Genomic DNA, 19,242 nt, shown 5'->3' with positions numbered 1-19,242 from the left:
TGCTATACTGCTGAGACTAGTAGGGCAGAGTCAGTGAGGAAAGGAAATGAGTAAAGAGTTCATAGGTCCCAGCAGCAGAAGTTATATGTAATGTTAAAACTGTCCATACATCTGTCTCAGGCTGAGCATCTAACACTTGAAAAGGGATTGGGTATCACAGAGAACCGTGGAGATTTGTGTACCAGTGAGGGGTAGCAAATTTATTTACAATATGTATTAAGACTAGAAGATTTTTGCAATGAGGAAAAAACAGTTTGAACAGTTTGGAGAATAAAGTTTTATTGGAAGAAGTTATGTAACAACTATGGAAACTTCACTATAGTGAAGTGAAACTTCCTGACAGAGTTTCAGTTTCATGAAATGCCAGAGGGTCTCCAGTAACTTCAATCTTAACGAAGATAATCCAGGAAGAGGGTAAGAGAGAACTAACACTGGGTTCTCTTAGGAAATAAAACAAGTAGGGACGAGGCACCAATTTAAACTTATGCAGCTGCAGTTGATTTAAGTATGACTCAAGATCTCCAGAAGTGGAAAAAAGTAGAGCTTGTCATCTGCTCAAAAAACTCCCCAGAACAAATCTGAAATGCTGATTGTAAATTAGGCCTACTAATTTGCTACCTGTGAATTGTTGGTTCTTGTGCACAGAAAAAAATGTGAAGGAAAATGGGCTGGAGATTCAGCCTTCTGTCCAGGTCATCCTTAAACTCTTAATGCTGCCACAATTCAAATAATCAAAAGCCATGCACTTCCAGACAGATGATTGAGCTAAGCTAGAGAACAACTTTTCCCATATCTTAGCAACTGGCTGCAATAGAAACAGGTTTCCATAAGGAGCCTAACCTAGGGCCTACCAAAATTAGGGATGCCTTCCTTCCTTGGGCCAGTCCTTAATTTGGTTCTTTTGTTTGCAATGAGGTTGAGATTGTAAGATACCAAAAAACATTTTACTCTACTTGTATTCCACTCCAAATACAAGGCAAGGCAAGACCTGAATATTATCCACACTGCACCAGGCTTCAACTTTGTAGCTTAGGTAGCTTTGCACATTTTTGAGTGGGACGCCATTTAAATACTTCTCTTGGGTAGAACTTTGTGAACCAGAGGTAATGTAAATTCACAGTGCATTTGCCAGGTTTGAGCCAGGCCTTTTGTCCTTCCTCCTTCCCTGCTTCCCACTTTCCTTCTCCCCTTCCTTCCTTCATTCCTAAAATATAAGAAGCAAACATGATTTCTAAACAAAGAAAGGCTTTTGGCAAGTAATATGCAAATATTAACATTCCTTCCTGAGAATCTACTGTAACAGGGCACTAGAAGGAGTTTTACTCAGTCCTACAGGACACGGGATCTTAAAGTTGGCTGCGTGTTGGAATTACCTGAGGAATTTTCAAAAATACAGGGCCTGGACTCTATCCCTAGGGATTCAAATTGAACTTGGGGTGTGGCATGAACATATTTTTAAAAACTCCTCAGTTAATTTGATGGCAACCACCAGCAACTTCATTACTTGAGAACCACTTAGAAATGCAAAGTCCTGCCTACCCTCAAATTTGCTGAATCAGAAACTCGGGGGAAGGATCCAGCATTCTGTTTCAAACAGTCCCACCAGGTGGTCTGGTGCACACTGAAGTTTGAGAATCCTTGCCTGGGAAAGAGTATGGATAGATAGGCTTTGAGTCCCAGTACTGTGTACGCCTGCTTGGGGAGAGAACTTATGTGATAAATTGGCAAAATGCTGCAAATATTTTTCTGAGAAGGTGTAACAAGAAGAAAGTATTCCTCTCTTAGCAACTTGAGAATCTCCTTAGCTGAGAAAATATCTAGAATAGCCTACTTAGGTGATTTCCTGTGGGCAATGAATGTTGGCTAGAACAAAGGCTTCAGAGAGAATTTTAAAAATTCTAATGTAAAGAGAAGAGAAATATGTTCTAGGGGTGCCTGGGTGGCTCAGTTGGTTAAGTATCCGACTTAAGCTTAGGTCATGATTTTTCAGTCTGTGAGTTCGAGCCCCGCATCGGGCTCTGTGCTGACAGCTCAGAGCCTGGAGTCTGCTTTGAATTCTGTGTCTTCCTCTCTCTCTGCCCTCCCCTGTTCTCTCTCTCTGTCCTCTCAAAAATAAACATTAAAAAAAGAGAAATATGTTCTAAAGGCAAGGGGAGAAGTAGAGGAAAAGTCAGCAAGATGGCAGGAACTAGATGACACTTTACCATTGCCCTGCCAAATTTGGTTATTAAATGCTTGAAATGCTTGGTGTGGGTTAATTCTTCAGAAACTCAAAGAGGTTTTACACCTAAATTATAGTGGTTGTGCATACTGCCATTAAGAACATAAGGCCAGGGATATCCAGCTGACATCTAGGTTATACTCTTGATTTTTAGATTGAAAGTAGTTGAAATGAAAGTTATCATAGTACTCAATTAGATTTTGGTTTGTTGTGGTAACATTTTAGGGGACTCAGAGATTAAACTAAAACATTTATTGACCAGTTCATTGAGCTAAGGCAATGGGGGCATAAGATAAAAAATTAGATTCCCCAGCTCAAAAAAAGGTCAAAATCCAGTGGCAAGAGATATCCTATTATTCCCCAGTTAGACTGTGTAAGGTTCATGCTAAGAAAAAATATCATGGATTAGAGCTGAAGAACCAATACTGTGGTTGTGGATTGGAGTATTAGGGAAGACTTCCAAGAGGCAATAACCCAGTTTTGAAAAGTAAACAGATTTCCATGGGTGTGCTCAGTTTAGTTGGAATAGTAAAAATGGTTGGCATATGGGATACAAGTGCAGGAGATGAAGGTGAAAATGCTGATGAATAATTCTGAGGGAACACAGTGAGGTTTTCATAAGCAGGAAAATTGCATAATCAGGTCATAATGTAGAAAGAACTCTGATGGAGACTGTGCTAGAAAGCAAGCCAGTGGGGGCATGGAGCCCAGTCAAGTGATTCTAGAAATGTTCAGAGCAAGAGAGGATGGATGAAAAGGCAGACAGACACTGGACACTGAGAGGAATGAGTTGATTTTTGTTTCAGGCCCCTCAAGGTAACATCATGTCTGAGGGCAAATTGTTTGGGACCAATGGGCTGAGAGAATATTCAGGCATACATGTTCTGTAAACTGAATGTACAAATATGTTGAGAATACACTGGAGGGTGGACGTGGACAAAAGCAGGGAGATAGTGCAGAGGCCAACTGCAATAATCCAGACAATAAATGATGAGAACTTGGCCAAGATGACAGAAGTATGAGTGGTGGGAAGTGGTCAAATTCTGAATATATTTGGAGAATACTGCTAAGGTTTGTGAATGGGTCGGATATGAAGTATGAAAAACAGGAGTCAAGGATAACTGCAAGATTTTTGGCCTGAGCAGCTGTAAGATTGCAGTTGCCATTAATAAAGATGGGACGATGGAAAGGAATGGGCAGGGTGGAGGGAAATAAGCTTAAGGTGCCTGTTTTATATCAGTAAAAAATATAATACATTCACCTAAAAGAAAAATTGACTTTGGGATTGGTTTTGATTGTGGATTCATCCCTACCTATGTGATTTGAAATAATCATACAAGAATCTGATTCTTATTTTTTAAATTAATTAATGATTTTTTTTTATTTTTGAGAGCTGGGGTGGGGCAGAGACAGAGGGAGACAGAGGATCCAATGCAGGCTCTGTGCTGTCAGTGCAGAGCCCGATGCGGGGCCTGAACTCATGAACCATGAGATCACGACCTGAGCCAAAGTTGGACACTTAACCAACTGAGCCACCCAGGTGCCCCCAGGAATCTGTTTCTTCTCAATTAAAGGTAGACTTTTCATTAAGGTTATTTAAGCTGAATCAGAAATACAGGGGGTTTTTTTGTATTTATATTGCTATAATAAAAGCTGATTCACAAGCAGATAATCAACAGGTATCAGCTTCATTTTAGTGAATTGGAGTAGTGGGCACTTAATGAAAGTATGGGTATCAACTTTTGTAGATGGTCTTTTGATATCAAAATCTAGAAATGTATGAGCATAGCAATAATAAAGGCTGTGCTCTTGACCTCAGATTCTTAGAAGAGGTATGTCTACAACTCTGTCAGTGGATCTTTCATATATTAGGATCAATTTATTATACATCTTTTATGTCAACCTCTGTTTTTAGTACTATTTTAAAAATTTCAGATGACTCGTTGGGACTTACCCCAAGTATCAAGGTTGGTGCAACATTCAAAAATCAACTAATGTAATCCATCACATCAACAAGCTAAAAAAAATCACATGATCGTATCAATAGAGAAAAGGCATTTGACAATGCCCAACACCTATTATGATAAAAACTTTCACTGAACTAGGACTAGAGAGGAACTTCCTCAACTTTGATAAAGAATTTCTTTAAAAAAAAAAAAAAAACCTACAGCTAACATCATACTTAAAGTCATAAAATCAAAGTTTGCCCACTAAAATTAGGTACAAGGCAAGGATGTCCCCTCTTACCACTCCTCTTCAGCATCATAATGTAGGATTTAGCTAGTACAATAAGACAACAAAAGAAAATAAAAGGTATACAGATTGGGAAGACATAAAACTATTTTTGTTCACAGATCAAATGATCATCTAGGTAGAAGATTCAAAACAATAAAAAAAAAACTGAAACCAATAAGCAAATAAATAGTGAGGTTGCAGGATAAGTTAATACGCAAAAGTCAAGTGACATTTGAAATTAAAAACACATTACCATTGACATTAGCACTCCCAAAAATGAAGTACTTAGGAATAAACCTAACAAAATATGTATAAGATCCTAACAAGGAAGACTACAAAACTCTGATGAAAAAAATCAAAGAACTCAATAAATGATAGCCCATGTTCATAGGTAGGCTCAATATTCCATGTTGTTAGGATGTCCATTCTTTCCAAATTGATCCGTAAAATCAATTGGATTTGGAATGCAATCTCAATCAAAATCACAGCAAGTTATTTTGTGGATACTTACAGATTCTGAAGTTTATATGGAAAGGAAAAAGACCCAGAATAACCAACACAAGGTTGAAAGAGAAAAATGAGGTTGGAGAACTGACTCAACCCGACTTCAACACTTACTATGATGCTTCTAGTAATAAAGACCGTGGAATTGGTGAAAACAACCAGATCAATGGAACAGAACAGATTGCTTAGCAATAGACCCATATAAATATAATCAACTAATCTTTGACAAAGCAACGTAGGCAATAAAATGGAGTAAAGATAGTGTTTTCAACATATGGTGCTGGAACAACTGCATATCCACATACAAAAAAATGAATCTAGACACATACCTTACAACCCTCACAAAAATTAACTCAAAATTGATCACAGGCCTAAATGTAAAATGCAAAACTATAAAACTCCTAAGATATAAGAGAAAACCTAGATGACATCAGATATGGCAAGATACAACACCACAGTCATGATCCATTAAAGAAATAACTGATAAGATGGACTTCATTATAATTAAAAATTGCTCCATGAAAAGACAATGTCAAGAAAATGAGAAGACAAACCACAGGCTGGGAGACTATATTTACAAAAAGGTACACCTGATAAAAGTGATTATCCGAAATATACAAAGGGTTCTTAAAATTCAACAATAAGAAAACAACTCGATTTAAAATCGGGCCAACCCAGGGGCACCTGGGTGGCTCAGCTGGTTAAGCGGCTGACTTCGGCTCAGGTCATGATCTCACAGTTCGTGAGTTCAAGCCCTGCGTCAGGCTCTGTGCTGACAGTTCAGAGCCTGGAGCCTGCTTCGGATTCTGTGTCTCCCTCTCTCTCTGCCCTTCCCCCACTCACACTCTGTCCTCTCTCTCTCTCTCTCTCTCAAAAATAAATAAGCATTAAAAAAAATTAAAAACACGCCAACCCAGACATCTCTACAAAGAAGATACACAGATGGCAAATGAGCATATGAAAACATGCTCCATATCATAGGTCATCAGAGAAAAGGAAATTAAAACAATGAGATACCACTGCACACTTAGTAGAATGGCCAAACCCCAAACACTGACAATGTGAAATTCTGGCAAGGATGTGGAGCAAAAAGCTCATTCATTGCTGGTGGGACATGCAAAATGGTATGGCCACTTTGGGAGACAATTTGGCAGTTTTTTATAGAACTAAACATATGCTCATCATACAACCCAATAATCATGTTCCCTGGTATTTACCCAAAGGCACTGAAAACTTATGTCCACACAAAAACCTGCATACAGGTGTTTACAGCAGCTTTGTTCATAACTGGCAAAACTAGGAAGCAACCAAGATATCCTTCAGTAGGTGAATGGATAAACTGTAGTACATCCAGACACTGGAATACTATTCAGTGCTAAAAGGAGATGTGCTATCACACCATGAAAAGACAGGGAAGATCCTTAAATGCATATCACTAAGTGAAAGAAGCCAATATGAAAAGGCTATATACTGTGTGATTACAACTATATGACATTCTGGAAAAGGCAAAAGTACACAGACAGTAAAAACATTACTGCTTTCCAGAGGTTGGTGGAGGTAGGGATGAATAGACAGCACAGAGGAATGTTAGGGAAGTGAACATACTCTGCATGATACTATAATGATAGATATATGTCATTATATATTTGCCCAAACTCCTAGAATGTACCACACCAAGAGTGAACCCTAAGCTAAACAATGGACTTTGGGTAATTATATGTGTCAGTGTAGGTTCATCAATTGCAACAAATGTACCATTCTGATGGGGAATGTTAATAATGGGAGAGACTATGCATATGTGTGGGGGGGAAGTATATGGGAAATCTCTGTACCTTCTGTTCAGTTTTGCTGTGAACTTACAACTGCTGTAAAAAAATAAAATCACTAAAAAAACCCACATACATTAAAAACTCCAGAGGCAAAACTTGACATAGTATTTTTCCATATTTATTTAGCCTTCTTTTATATAAGTAAGAACAGTTTGAAACAGGTCACTAATAATTTTACAATTCTGCAATTACAAACAAGTAAAATCATAACATGCATAAATAATTCTCCAGATAGTACTTTAAACATTTTAAAAACAAGTTATGAATTAGTTTTGTGCTGAGCTAATGTTATCGATAGCTACTAAGTTATCAAATATTTTACTGAAAAGGCTCAGTGAATTTTAACTGTAGTAACCTTATTTTTACAAGTAAAAGACAAATGCTGCTAAGAATATGAGGATCAATGGTTTTCCAACAAAGAAGGAAAACAACTATGAGAGGGTATAAACATATATAAATTAAATCAGTTGGCTAATCATATTTTTGAAGAGTCCATAACGCATTTTAGAATTCCTTAAATACCTTACATGTTGTTATCATCATACTGTCAATTATACCATTGCAAACTCACATAGTACAACATGTTGTACATGCAGAAAATTCCTTTTCTGAAGGTGGTCATATTTGATTTCTGCAAACTTGCAACTGCTTATCCGTGTAGGTGCTCAGAGAGCTACTTAACAAAGCTGTCCTGGAAACCCTGGAAATCTAATTTTGAGAGCCTATAACCCCTACTTCCACTTTCAGTGAATAAAATTGAAAGTGAACATTCATTTCAATTATAAAATAAATAATAACAGAAGAACTCAAGAAAAGTACATGTGGGACTCTTGGCCTAACTGAACTCCCGCTGTCTACCTGCCTAACACTGAGTCTTAAATATTCAGTTCTACTGACAACCTGCTCTCAAAATTGTATTCCTTTCCACAGCCTCTTCTGAGAACTTTATAGCACTTAACACACTACACTACGATCACTGGTTTTGTCTTCAGATTAGCATTTGAAGACAGACTGTCCTCTCTCACTTCTCTATTTCCTGATCCTGGCAGTGTCTGGTAAATGCTAAATGCTCAGCAAATGTTTGCTAAATGAATAAATGAATATTTATTTCAGATGCTGTAACTAAACATTATAATAATTATTTCATTGCATAAAACTACGTTTAATATCATGCCAAAAATAAGAAAGAAAACTAATCATCACAGCCTGTTTCTAACATCAAAACTTTAATCCTTGTGTTCATTTATATTCATGCACATGGTATTATTATATGCCGGCACAATGTAGGATAAGCTTTCACTACCTACTCTTTGTTCACATTCACTATTGTTAGGGTAGATCAGCACAATTCCTAAAGATATAGGTCTCATGAAATGATAGATCAATAATGCTAACTCAGTGCTATTAAAATAAATTTTCTCACCTAAGCTTATCTATCACTACTTTCTAATCAGGATTTCTTCATGATAAAAGCTAAGCATAACCACTTTTGAATGCTACTTTTCCTTTGGTACAATAAACCATAAAACAACAGTTTCTGTCCAGTTTTAATAACATTATTATAACCACTTTGTATTTCTTCCCCATTTATGCTCTACAGGTAAAATTCCATTACAGCAACTTCTCTTGGATAACCAAGTTGATTGTTCTTGTAAATTCACCATTAGAAATTACTTTACGTATATTATATAGCTTTCAATTTATTACAAAAACATTAGGCTTTCAGAAGTGAAAACCAGCACCCGAAATCTGAGTAAAACGGAATACATATACAATTCTTTCCAGCAACAAGAACAGAGCTCACTATGTAGTATGGTACTCTTTGTTTTTAAATTTCATGTGTAAAATTACAGAACTGTCAAGAAATGGTTACTTTTCCCCCCTTTATAGTAATAAAGGCTCCAACAAAATCGGCAAAGTACTTTCTATATCAGTTTATTCTTCATAAATAAATCATGATTATAATTGACTACTGGAAAAATGAAAACATTTGAACTTTTAAAAAAGAAAATAGAGCCCTCCCTGATTAACAGAACTTGTTTTAATGGGATATTATCTACAGTATCTTATACCTTAGACATGTAACCATTAAAACAAAGAAGTTAGTGACAAAGTATCCATGTAACTGTATCACAGATCTCAAGAAACATTCAAAAAAGATTTAAGGCTACCCAGTAATAGCCTCTCATAAAACCCAACAAATCTTACAATGGCAATTAGACTTCAAAGGGACCAAAATATTAGTTTATGTTGAGCCAAGATTAGGAAAATCTTCCACTGTTGACATTTTCATGTTCTTAGTTTTTCAATCAAACAATCAGCCTGTAATTTTGAAAACATAACATATTTTTAAATTCTAATTATTACAGCCTACATGAAATAATTCTACTGGCATCCCTATTATAATAAGTCACAGCAGAAGAGGTGGATATGACATATTCTGTTCCTAAAAATATCTTAAAAATTTTCTCAATAGTTTTATAAACTATAGTAAAAGGGTTCAATATTGTATATAAGTAGGCAGATTTTTATCCACATTGCATATTTGTTAAAAAGCTTCAATAAGAAAGGGAAAATAAATACTGACATTTTAAAAAGTAAACTAGATGTGCAAGAATCTTAAATGCATAATACTAAGTAAAAGAAGCCAATTTGAAAAGGCTACATACTGTATTTTTCCAACCATAAGACATTCTACAAAAGGCTTAAAACTGTGGAGACATTAAAAAGATCAGTGGCTACACAGAGGATTTTTTAAGGCAGTGAAACTATTCTGCATTATACTATAATGGGGGATACATGTCATTACACTTTTGTCCAAACCCATAAAATATACACTACCAAGAATGAACCCTAATGTAAATCACGAACTGTGGGTGATAATGATGTATCACTGTAATTTCATGGGTTATAACAAATGTATCACTATGGTATATAGGATGTCTATAGTATGGGGGGCAGAGGTTATATCGGAACTCACTGTACTTTCCATTCAATCTTGCTGTGAGCCTAAAACCACTCTAAAAAAAAAAGTAAACCAAAGTCTTCTAATTATTATTTCAAATGCTTTTCTCAAACATCTTATATATCTGAAACATCATATAAGAGATTTTGAAATAAACCTTAATATCTTTCTCTTAATTTTCTTCAAAGTCTCATAATACATACTGACAGATTTAAGAAGAGTTCAGATTCACAGGATGAACCATTAACAGATCCTGTAACTTACAATGTTCATTCATTTTTTTTCTAACTAAAAAGTCATGTAAGGAAGTATAGTTAAAAACCCTACAAGAATATATTTTAATGAGTTTTTTTATTATAAAAGCATGGATAGTGTAGAAAATCAAAAATACAAATAAGGAAAAACATTCCTTTTTTAATCACACTGATTTTTTTAAAGAGACCACACCAACTGCCCTGTCAAACATCCACTTTTTAAATTTTGAACACACACACACACACACACACACACACATATATATCTTAAATTATTTTTAAATTAATCATCTGGACAAGTTAATTAGAGGGATAAGTTTGAAATATGAAGTTTCTAGAAATCATGCTTTTTAATTTCTTGTGTACCATGGCTATAATAATAATATGCATTAACTAACAGTAATTATTTAATTTGTAATTCAGTGATAATTTGTATATGGCAACTACGGGTCACCTTAACATCATGAACACAATAGCAACTGGTATATTACTTAGTCAAGTGGCCTTGGAAGGACAGTCACTTATCAACTAAGGCTTGACTGTCCAGCAACAGGCCTATAATCAGCTGAATTCTATTCTACTTTTGCACTAACAAAACAGAAGTCTGCATTTTTTTAGGCTCAAAGCTTCAACCTCAGATCTGACAGGTGATGCTACTACTGCAGTCCTTTTCTAAACTAGAAAATTACAAAAATTCATTTCTATAATAATATTGATGATGATAACAAAGGCAGCAGGTAATATTTACTAGCACTATTTGCAAGGTAGTTTTAAGTGCTTTACATACAAATTATTTTATCAATCCACTTATCAACTCTACAGGTAGGCAGTATTCCTTATCAGTAGGTAACAGATAAAGAACTTGGGCCTTAAAAAGTTTATGTGACTTGCACACAGTACCTCAAATAACTAAGGGAGCCACAGTTTCAATCCAGATTGGACCCTGGATTCTAAACTATTAATGCCATGGTTCTTTTATATCATACTCACTGCCTGCAATGGAGAGACTTAGCCATAGCTTCTCTTCCTACGGATACAATAACCTGGAAAATCCCTCAAATTAAAAATAATAATTTTGCATACATTCGAGCAGTATGTTAAAAGAGATGATCAGGTCTATGAGAGCTGTAAGTGCCTAGTGTTGCCAAGAAAAGAAGATCTACAACAGAAAGGACAAATATTTTAAATACTTTTGTATGCAGCTACTACAATAGTAACACTTACTGTGATAAACCAATAGGAATTCACTTTATAAACCAATTTTGATAAGAAGCCAAGTTGACCGACAGGTGCCAGAACATGAAGGTGCAAGTGGGAAATGGAACAAAAAGGCGGCATATGGAAACCCATTCTAAAACAGAAAGGTAAGAGATACTTGGCAAATCAGTTCTACAATAGTTTAAAACTATTTTTTTTTACGATAAAACACATAAACATTAAGGACGTCCCAAACAGGTTACCACTCAAGTATCTTTTACTGCCTTCTTTCTATACTTAAAAGTATTCACAATTCCTCCTCTTTTCATGAAGTTCATAGTAACAAACTCTTCATCAAGGAAGGGCTTAAAGGCATACTATGCCTCAGTAAAACCTTGATGAATTCTAATTTGGCATTATGTTTCATCACCTTGGTCCTTAACATTTTAACCTTTAATTTTCCTAAGATATGGCTCTGCAATGAATCTTTAAAAAAAAAAAAAAAATTACAGGACACTCAAGTAGAAGGGTTCCTTTATTCCAGGACATAGCCAGTAGATGGTGTGCTTTCTCCTTTAATAGTGATTTCCTTACCAACCAATATTTCAGTAATGAGATTAATGATACCATTATTTTAAAAATTTTATCATCACTCAAGTTTCTTAATAATGAAGATAACCTAATTATTCACAATTTATCTGCTTTATAAAACAGTCATAAGAGAATTCCTTGGACTACTAACAAATTTCTACTAAGAAATGTGATTCTACCTCTTAAAAATAAGTTCACAGTTTTGTTAAGTCCACTTAGCAATTCTGAGTGGAGCAAGGCATACCTGTAAGAATAATCCAAGCCTAGGAATATTTGCCTGCTCAAATATTTGTGAGTCTCCATTAAAAAACAAACAAACAAACAAACAAACAAACAAAAAACTCCAGTGAGTGGAGTGTAGGAGGAAGGCATGGGAGAAGGGCTATGCTGCAGCAACAGTATAGCTGACAATGTGGAGTCAGATACACAAGACAGATTGAAAAGCTTCCACCACTACTGAGAAAAGGAGACTGGGTCTTCCCTCCATGAAACAGGAGCTCACATAATATAGAATCAACTAATACTAAAAGGTAGAAGCAACTCAAGGGTTCATTCAACCCTTTCATTTCAAAGACGGGGAAGCCAAAATCCAGAAAGTGGGAGACTTCCCAAGGTCCCCAAGTAAGGAAGTGGTAGAGACAGGCTTGAGACTCAGGGCTCTTGACTCTCATGGTGCCGTTCATTCTTCTAGTACACACTCCTGTGACTGGAAAGGCAATGTGCTGCTTTTGGCCAAAGGGTCTCAAATACTATCTGTTCCTTGTCATTATCACTCCTGAATAGTGTTTAACAGATTTCAGAGCGTTTTCTCACACACCATCTTATTTGAGCCCATAGGTAGGCAGAGCAGGTGTTATCTTGGGGAGGTTAAATGTCTTCAGGTAGCACAGCCAGTACAAGCACAGTACTCAGCAAGTAGCACAGATAACATCAGAATTCAGATCTCTTTCACTTCCAGTTCTGATGTTAGACGTGATCTCTGCTACACCTGCCTTGTTACTCCTTTGGTCACACTAGGCAAAGTCACAAGTCTTTTAAAAAGGAAAAAACCCACCATTTAGATTAATTAAAATAATTGCCAAGTTGAATATTTTTATTACATGCTTTTTGCTCAAACTTTGGCGAATGCCAGAGTTCAGTTCAGCAGGGAAAAAACTCAAGTAGTTTCACACAACAAGTATAATAATACATTTTTAAATCATATAAAATATTTTCTAAAGAAATTCAATTTACACACAATTTTATAGAAAAACACATCTTGAACAAAGAAAGGTAGACTCAACTATTTTACCTATGCACTGCTTAAATATACTTGTCTGTCTAAACTATGAGTGGCAATCATTAGAAAATCTTGAGACATGACAGGAGGAAGACTTATTTATTAAATTTACACTACCACTGAACAATGAATGCTTCACTCTCAGGAAAACTGCATTTAAACCAGGCTCTCTGCTGCCTCTGCTCTCATTTCCCACGAAGAAACAATATTTCAGAAAAAACAATTGCATATATTGGTTTCTATCTGCAAGTACACATACCTCGCATTTTTGAAGTCAGTGAAATTATTCCTTTCAAGAATGCTTTTTCCAACAGTTACCATGTTCTCAACTATAAAACAGAAAAATGACATTACACAGCAGGAGACATTACTAAGTTGTAATTAATATTAATTTTTAGTGTCCCAGCCAAAAGTTGTATCAAATGGGTAAACATTTAAACCACCTGTTTAATAGTTTTAAGTTACTGAGAAGTTTGCCCATCAGCACTGAAATGAAGGTTCAACCTATCACAAAGCGTCATGTATAGGTTGACTTTGAACAGCTGTTAAGGGGTACTATCAAGTGACTACTTAGGACATCTGATCCTACTGAAGTCTAATTCAAATCATAAGGAGACCAACTAATAAAAAAAATACTTGAATTAAGAAAAGACAGACGGGAAAACTTTGAATTTGTCTTTCAGTCAAAATTAGAGATATGATAGCACTTTGTGTCAGGCCACCTTTGACTAGGTAAATGTTTGTATAATTGTTTTGGGTTCCAAACTCTCTCTGCCTTACTGTCTTTATTATCTTGGTCCTTTATGGCCTTTGGATGGAAATATGCTTCCCATGAGAAAAAAATTTGGTAACCTGCAATGTCCAAAGCACAATGCCAAGCTTTAGACCCCTTTTATTTCTGAATGGAGTAGTCAAATATTTAGAAGAGGAAGAAATGAGAATCTACAGAAGATGGTTATCATAAAGAGGATTATAAAATTATTGCTAATTTTTCTTCTCTAAGTCAGGCTTGAGCCAGGAGGACGACAGTAGCATATCATCCAAAAAGGCTCATTACTTCAAGCAAGATTGTATCTTGTTTTCTTTTAAAATATTCCCAAGATCCTAGACATGGGGGTAAAGAATGTTTTTTTTTCTTTTAATTGCTTTAAAGCAATGCTTTTAACAGTACCATATTATAAGGTGTGTAGATGTAATATATATGACAACAATAACACAAAGTGGTGCAGTTACATTTTTCATGAATTGCTACAATGTGAAGTCTAAGTAGACTGTGATAATTACACAATGTATATTTTAATCTCTCTAGAGCAACAATTTTTTTTAATATGAAGAGAAATACATGAAAAGGAAAGAGATAAATTACAGTGGAATTATAAAAAATATACATGTATCTGATCAACCACAAGAAGGAAGGAAAGAAACAGAGCAATAACAAAAAATGGGGCATAAAGCACCTGGGTGGCTCTGTTGGTTAAGGGTTCAACTCTTGATTTTTACTCAGGTCATGATCTCATAGTCATGGGATCCAGCCCCGTGGCAGGCTCCATGCTGAGTGTGGAGCCTGTTTGGAATTCTCTCTCTCTCTCTGCCCCTCCCCAGCTCATGCTCTCTCTCTTTCAAAATAAATACATTTTTTTAAAAAATGGGACAAACAGAAAACAAATGGCAAGACAGTAGACCTAAACTGAACTGTATCAATAGTTACATTAAACACTTATGAACTAAACAATTAAAAGTCAGATTTTCACATTAAATTTAAAATATAATTATAAATAAGCAAGACCCAAGTCTATTGCTATCTTCAAGTCTTTAAATATTAATATTAAATTGGTTGAAAGTATAGAAAAAGATACCCAATGTGAACAATAAGAAAGTTAAAGTAGCTAAATTAATATCATACAAAATAGACTCAAGAAGTATTCCCAGAGATCAAGAGGGACATTTTACAATGATAAAAAAGGCTCAATTCATTGAGAAGGCATGACAATCATAATTATGTATTCACTTAAAATCAAACTCAAAATACATGGAGTAAAACCTATTGTCTCCTTTACATTTCACTGTTATGTCCTCTGTCTTTCTTTATACTTGGTTTTGACTGATTCACCTTTCTAGCATCCTAAGGCAGAAACTTAGGTTATTGGTTTTAAACCTCATTTTCTAACATAAACACAGACAGCTATAAATGTCCCTGTAGGCATTGTTTTGGCAAATTCCACAAATCTTGGTATGTTGGATTTTTGTTACCAATCAATTCAATATTGTTTTCTTTGATATATTTATTTAGAAATTATTTAAAAGTATGTTAATTTAAAAATACTTAGTGCTATTCGAGATTTTATTATTTTTCTACTTTAATTCCATTGTCATCTGAGAACAGATGTTATAAGATTTCAATCATTTGAAATGTATTTAGACTTAGTTTACTGCCCAGAATATGGCCTACCTTGGTGAACATGTGGTCTCAACAAACTGTGTATTCTATAGTTAAGTGGAGTTCTATAAATATCAGTTATAATCACAGTGCTTGTGACAGTGTTATTGAACTCTTCCATATGCTTATTATTTTCCCAACTTTATAAACTGTATAAAAATATTAATTGCAAGATCTTTTTTTTTTTTTAAAGTTTATTTACTTTGAGCGAGAGAGAGAGCAAGCTGGGGAGAGCCAGAGAGAGGGACCTAATCCCAAGCAGGCTCCACACTGCCAGCATGGAGCTCGATCTCACAAACCACAAGATCATGACCTCAGTTGAAATCCAGAGTGGGATGCTTAACAGACTGAGCAACCTAGCACCCTGAAAGAACTTTTAAACTTTTATTATGAAACTATTAAAATATAAACAAAATCAGAAATAACAGTGTAATGAAACCTCAAACACCTACCATGCTGCTTCAAAACTGGTAACATTTTATTTGCAACAATTATAACAACTTTCAATAAAATAGAAGAAATATTAGAAAAAGAAAACCAAGCATTAACATATTTTTCGCTCCTTAAAAACAGTATAAAAAGGAAATACTTAAGGCATGGTAGCTGTTGCTTGATACTAAATATTGCATATATATTGGCCTTTACCTGCTGGAATGAGTATGAAATGTACTCACAGAACTTAAGATGACTAAGGCATTTGGCAATATGGAGAAGAAACAATTTAAAAACGGGTAATTCAGTAGTCTAAACACTAATGAAGTACACATCAAAGTTTTCCCTCAAAGATATTTCTTATTCACCTTCAAAAAAAATCTGGCACAGGGGCACCTGGTGACTCAGTCAGTTGAGCATCTGACTTCAGCTCAAGTCATGATCTTGTAGTTCATGAGTTCAAGCCTCACATCAGGCTCTGTGCTGACAGCTCAGAGCCTGGAGCCTGCTTCAGATTCTGTATCTCTCTTTCTCTCTCTGCCCTTCCCCTGCTTTCTCTCTCTCTCTCTCTCTCTCTCTCTCTCTCAAATAAATAAACATTTAAAAAATTAAAAAACAAACAAAAAAACCACCAAAATAATCTGGCCCAATTTATCTATTTTATCGGCTACTTAATTTACTGACCAAACTAATCCCAGACCCTGTTGGCAAAGGCTATCAAAACATATATGAAGTGAACTTAGAAATGTCTTAGTAAATGATAACTGGTAACTCACAGAAATCATGAGTAGGAAAATACAGGATAATCCTATAAGGACAAGATTCAAAATCTTCTTTTCAGAAGTGAAAAATTCATTGCTAAACCTCATAACTAAATTTTGGTGTCAGTTCATCTACACCAGAAGCTTACAAGGGAGGTACCAATATGGTCTCACTCCCAGGCAATATGAGCTTCTAGGCCATATCACAACTTATTTGCTTGTTATTTTTTAAATAGCATCTTCCATTTCCAGAGTCGAGAAAAGCCATCACTTAAAAAAACATAAAGAGGCATTATCTTTTAGAGATCTTAAAGATTAAATAACATGATGTCTGGAATTTCAAATCCAGTGGGAGAAGGTTAACACATGAAAAAGACTGGCCACGAGTTAATAAATGTTGAGCTTGGGTGATGAATAAATGGAGACTACATTATATTCTTTATTTTTGTATATATTTGAAAATTTTCACAGTGGAAATTTCGAAGAGTCATAATGTTCCTTTTTCATAATATCTGCCAGACTTGTTCTCTTTTAAATGTCACGGCCATCACTGATGCCAACTGAAAACGATATAACCAAGAAGAACACTACTGTCCTCTTACCCAGTTCTATGTGATCTTTCTTTAGCTCTCTGCAGTTTCCAATATGCTTCTTTGGCACCACAAGATAATGATGAGGTGCTGCTGGTTTGATATCTTTGAAGCAAACTAGGTCTTCATTCTGAAGGAGAAAACATATCGTTTGTTAGTGGATTTTTTTTTTAAGAACTTCCTAATGCTGTTCTGGCATGTCTTGAATACCATAAATCTCAGTCTGATAGGGAAATAGTACTTACGTTACAACTAAGCCCACCTGGGCAATTTTGTGAATATGCATTTAGTCCACAAAGACAAGCCTTACTGCCCCTCATGATATGCTCATTTATTCCAGAAAATGAGAAGATTTATATAAAGCTAATTTCAGGAAAAAAATTATCAATGAAGTTAATTAAAACTTCATTACCAACAATGATAGAGTTTTATTTTCATTAGATATTTCTCCATCTCTACCTACCTAAGGGTCTTTCACTCTTAATATGTACTTCTAAAGTTTGCCTACAGAAACATAGCGAGATTGATAAATTCTTTTTCACATACAATTTTTTTACAAAATAGATATTCCTCAATTATAACAAGAAAATCATCTAGCATCTACAGAGATTACCTTTTTAAACATTTTTCCATAAACTGTATATAAATACATTTGTTATATTTGCAACATTAAAAGGCCTTTGAAATGCTAAAACAAACTCCAGTATATTGTACTAAGTGTCCGATCCATTATATCAGAAGGTAAATTAGCGCAATTACTGTGGAAAACAGCATGGAGTTTCCTCAAAACATTAAAAACAGAAATATCATATGGTCCACCAGTTCCACTACTGTGTATTTACCAAAAGAAAATGAAAACACTAATTCAAAAACATATATGCACCTCTGTGTTTAGTAGAGCATTATTTACAATAGCTAAGATATGCAGGCAACCCAGGAATCCATCAATAGATGAATGAATAAAGAAGATGATGTATACACACAATACATTCAGACATAAAAAAAAAAAAAGGACATTTGTGACAACATGGATGCACCCAGAGGGCGTTCTTATGCTAAGAACAAATTGGTGGTTGCTAGAAGAAAGGGGGGCGGGGCAAAATAGGTGAAGGAAATTAAGAGGTACAAAGTTCCAGTTATAAAATAAGTTATGGAGATGAAAAGTACAGCATAGGGAATATACTCAATAATATAATAATGTTATATGGTGACTACACTTACCATGGTGAGCACTGGGTAATGTGTAGAATTATTGAATTATTATTTTGTACAGCTGAAATTGTCATTGTGTGTCAACTACATTTCAGTAATTTTTTTAAGTCAAAAATCACTATCAATCAGTATATCAACAAGTTTCCCTCAGAAAAATTCCCAGAATACACTGTTGCTCATTAGTTCTCTGTTTCAAGATCAAAAATTCAATTTAATGAGGGCCTCATATCCTTACCAGTAATCTTGGTTTCAATGAGAACAATGGTGAAAGTCCATTGTACATATTATACCATGAACTTTCTTATCAGGAGCCATACTGCTCATCACCTAAGGTTCAGGGGACTGACAAGTCAACTTTTGATAAGACCACACTTCAGAAAATGAGACTTTTTTGTCTACTTTAATCCTCAGGAGAGCCATGATTGAAATGGAAGGCAGCAAAAACAGGGTATTATGTGTCCCTTTCCTATCTCAAAATTTCTATAAAATGCCCACAACATCATGTTATTAAAACAGTGTTTGGGGTGCCTGGGTGGCTGAGTTGGTTAAGCATCTGACTCTTGATTTTGGCTCAGGTCATGACCTCACAGTTCATGAGTTCGAGCCCTGTGTTGGGCTCTGCACTGATAGCATGGAACCTGCTTGGGGTTCTCTGTCTCCCTCTCTCTCTGACACACCCCTGCTCACAATCTCTCTCTCTTTCAAAAATAAACATTTAAATAATAATACTAATAA

At 35.3% G+C, this 19,242-nt stretch overlaps 1 protein-coding gene across 11 annotated transcripts in view; it reads right to left on the bottom strand.

The window, feature by feature from the left end:
• The window catches only part of LOC102961283 (tRNA (guanine(10)-N2)-methyltransferase homolog), a 100,947-nt gene that overhangs the window by 60,717 nt on the left and 20,988 nt on the right, over positions 1–19,242 (bottom strand). For 9 of the 11 annotated variants that reach the window (XM_042987126.1, XM_042987120.1, XM_042987121.1 and 6 more), the window contains 3 exons: positions 17,308–17,425; positions 13,335–13,404; positions 11,233–11,359 (listed from right to left, as the gene is read on the bottom strand). In XM_042987126.1, coding sequence (XP_042843060.1) covers positions 11,233–11,359; positions 13,335–13,404; positions 17,308–17,425 — 315 coding nt within the window. Of the gene's footprint in view, positions 1–8,708; positions 9,112–11,232; positions 11,360–13,334; positions 13,405–17,307; positions 17,426–19,242 lie in introns of those variants that run through there. The other 2 variants (XM_007078660.3, XM_042987130.1) reach the window with 2 other exon arrangements.

Source organism: Panthera tigris, chromosome B2 (assembly GCF_018350195.1).
Source record: "Panthera tigris isolate Pti1 chromosome B2, P.tigris_Pti1_mat1.1, whole genome shotgun sequence".
Lineage (NCBI taxonomy): Eukaryota > Metazoa > Chordata > Mammalia > Carnivora > Felidae > Panthera > Panthera tigris.
This window is presented reverse-complemented; position numbering and strand designations above follow the sequence as displayed.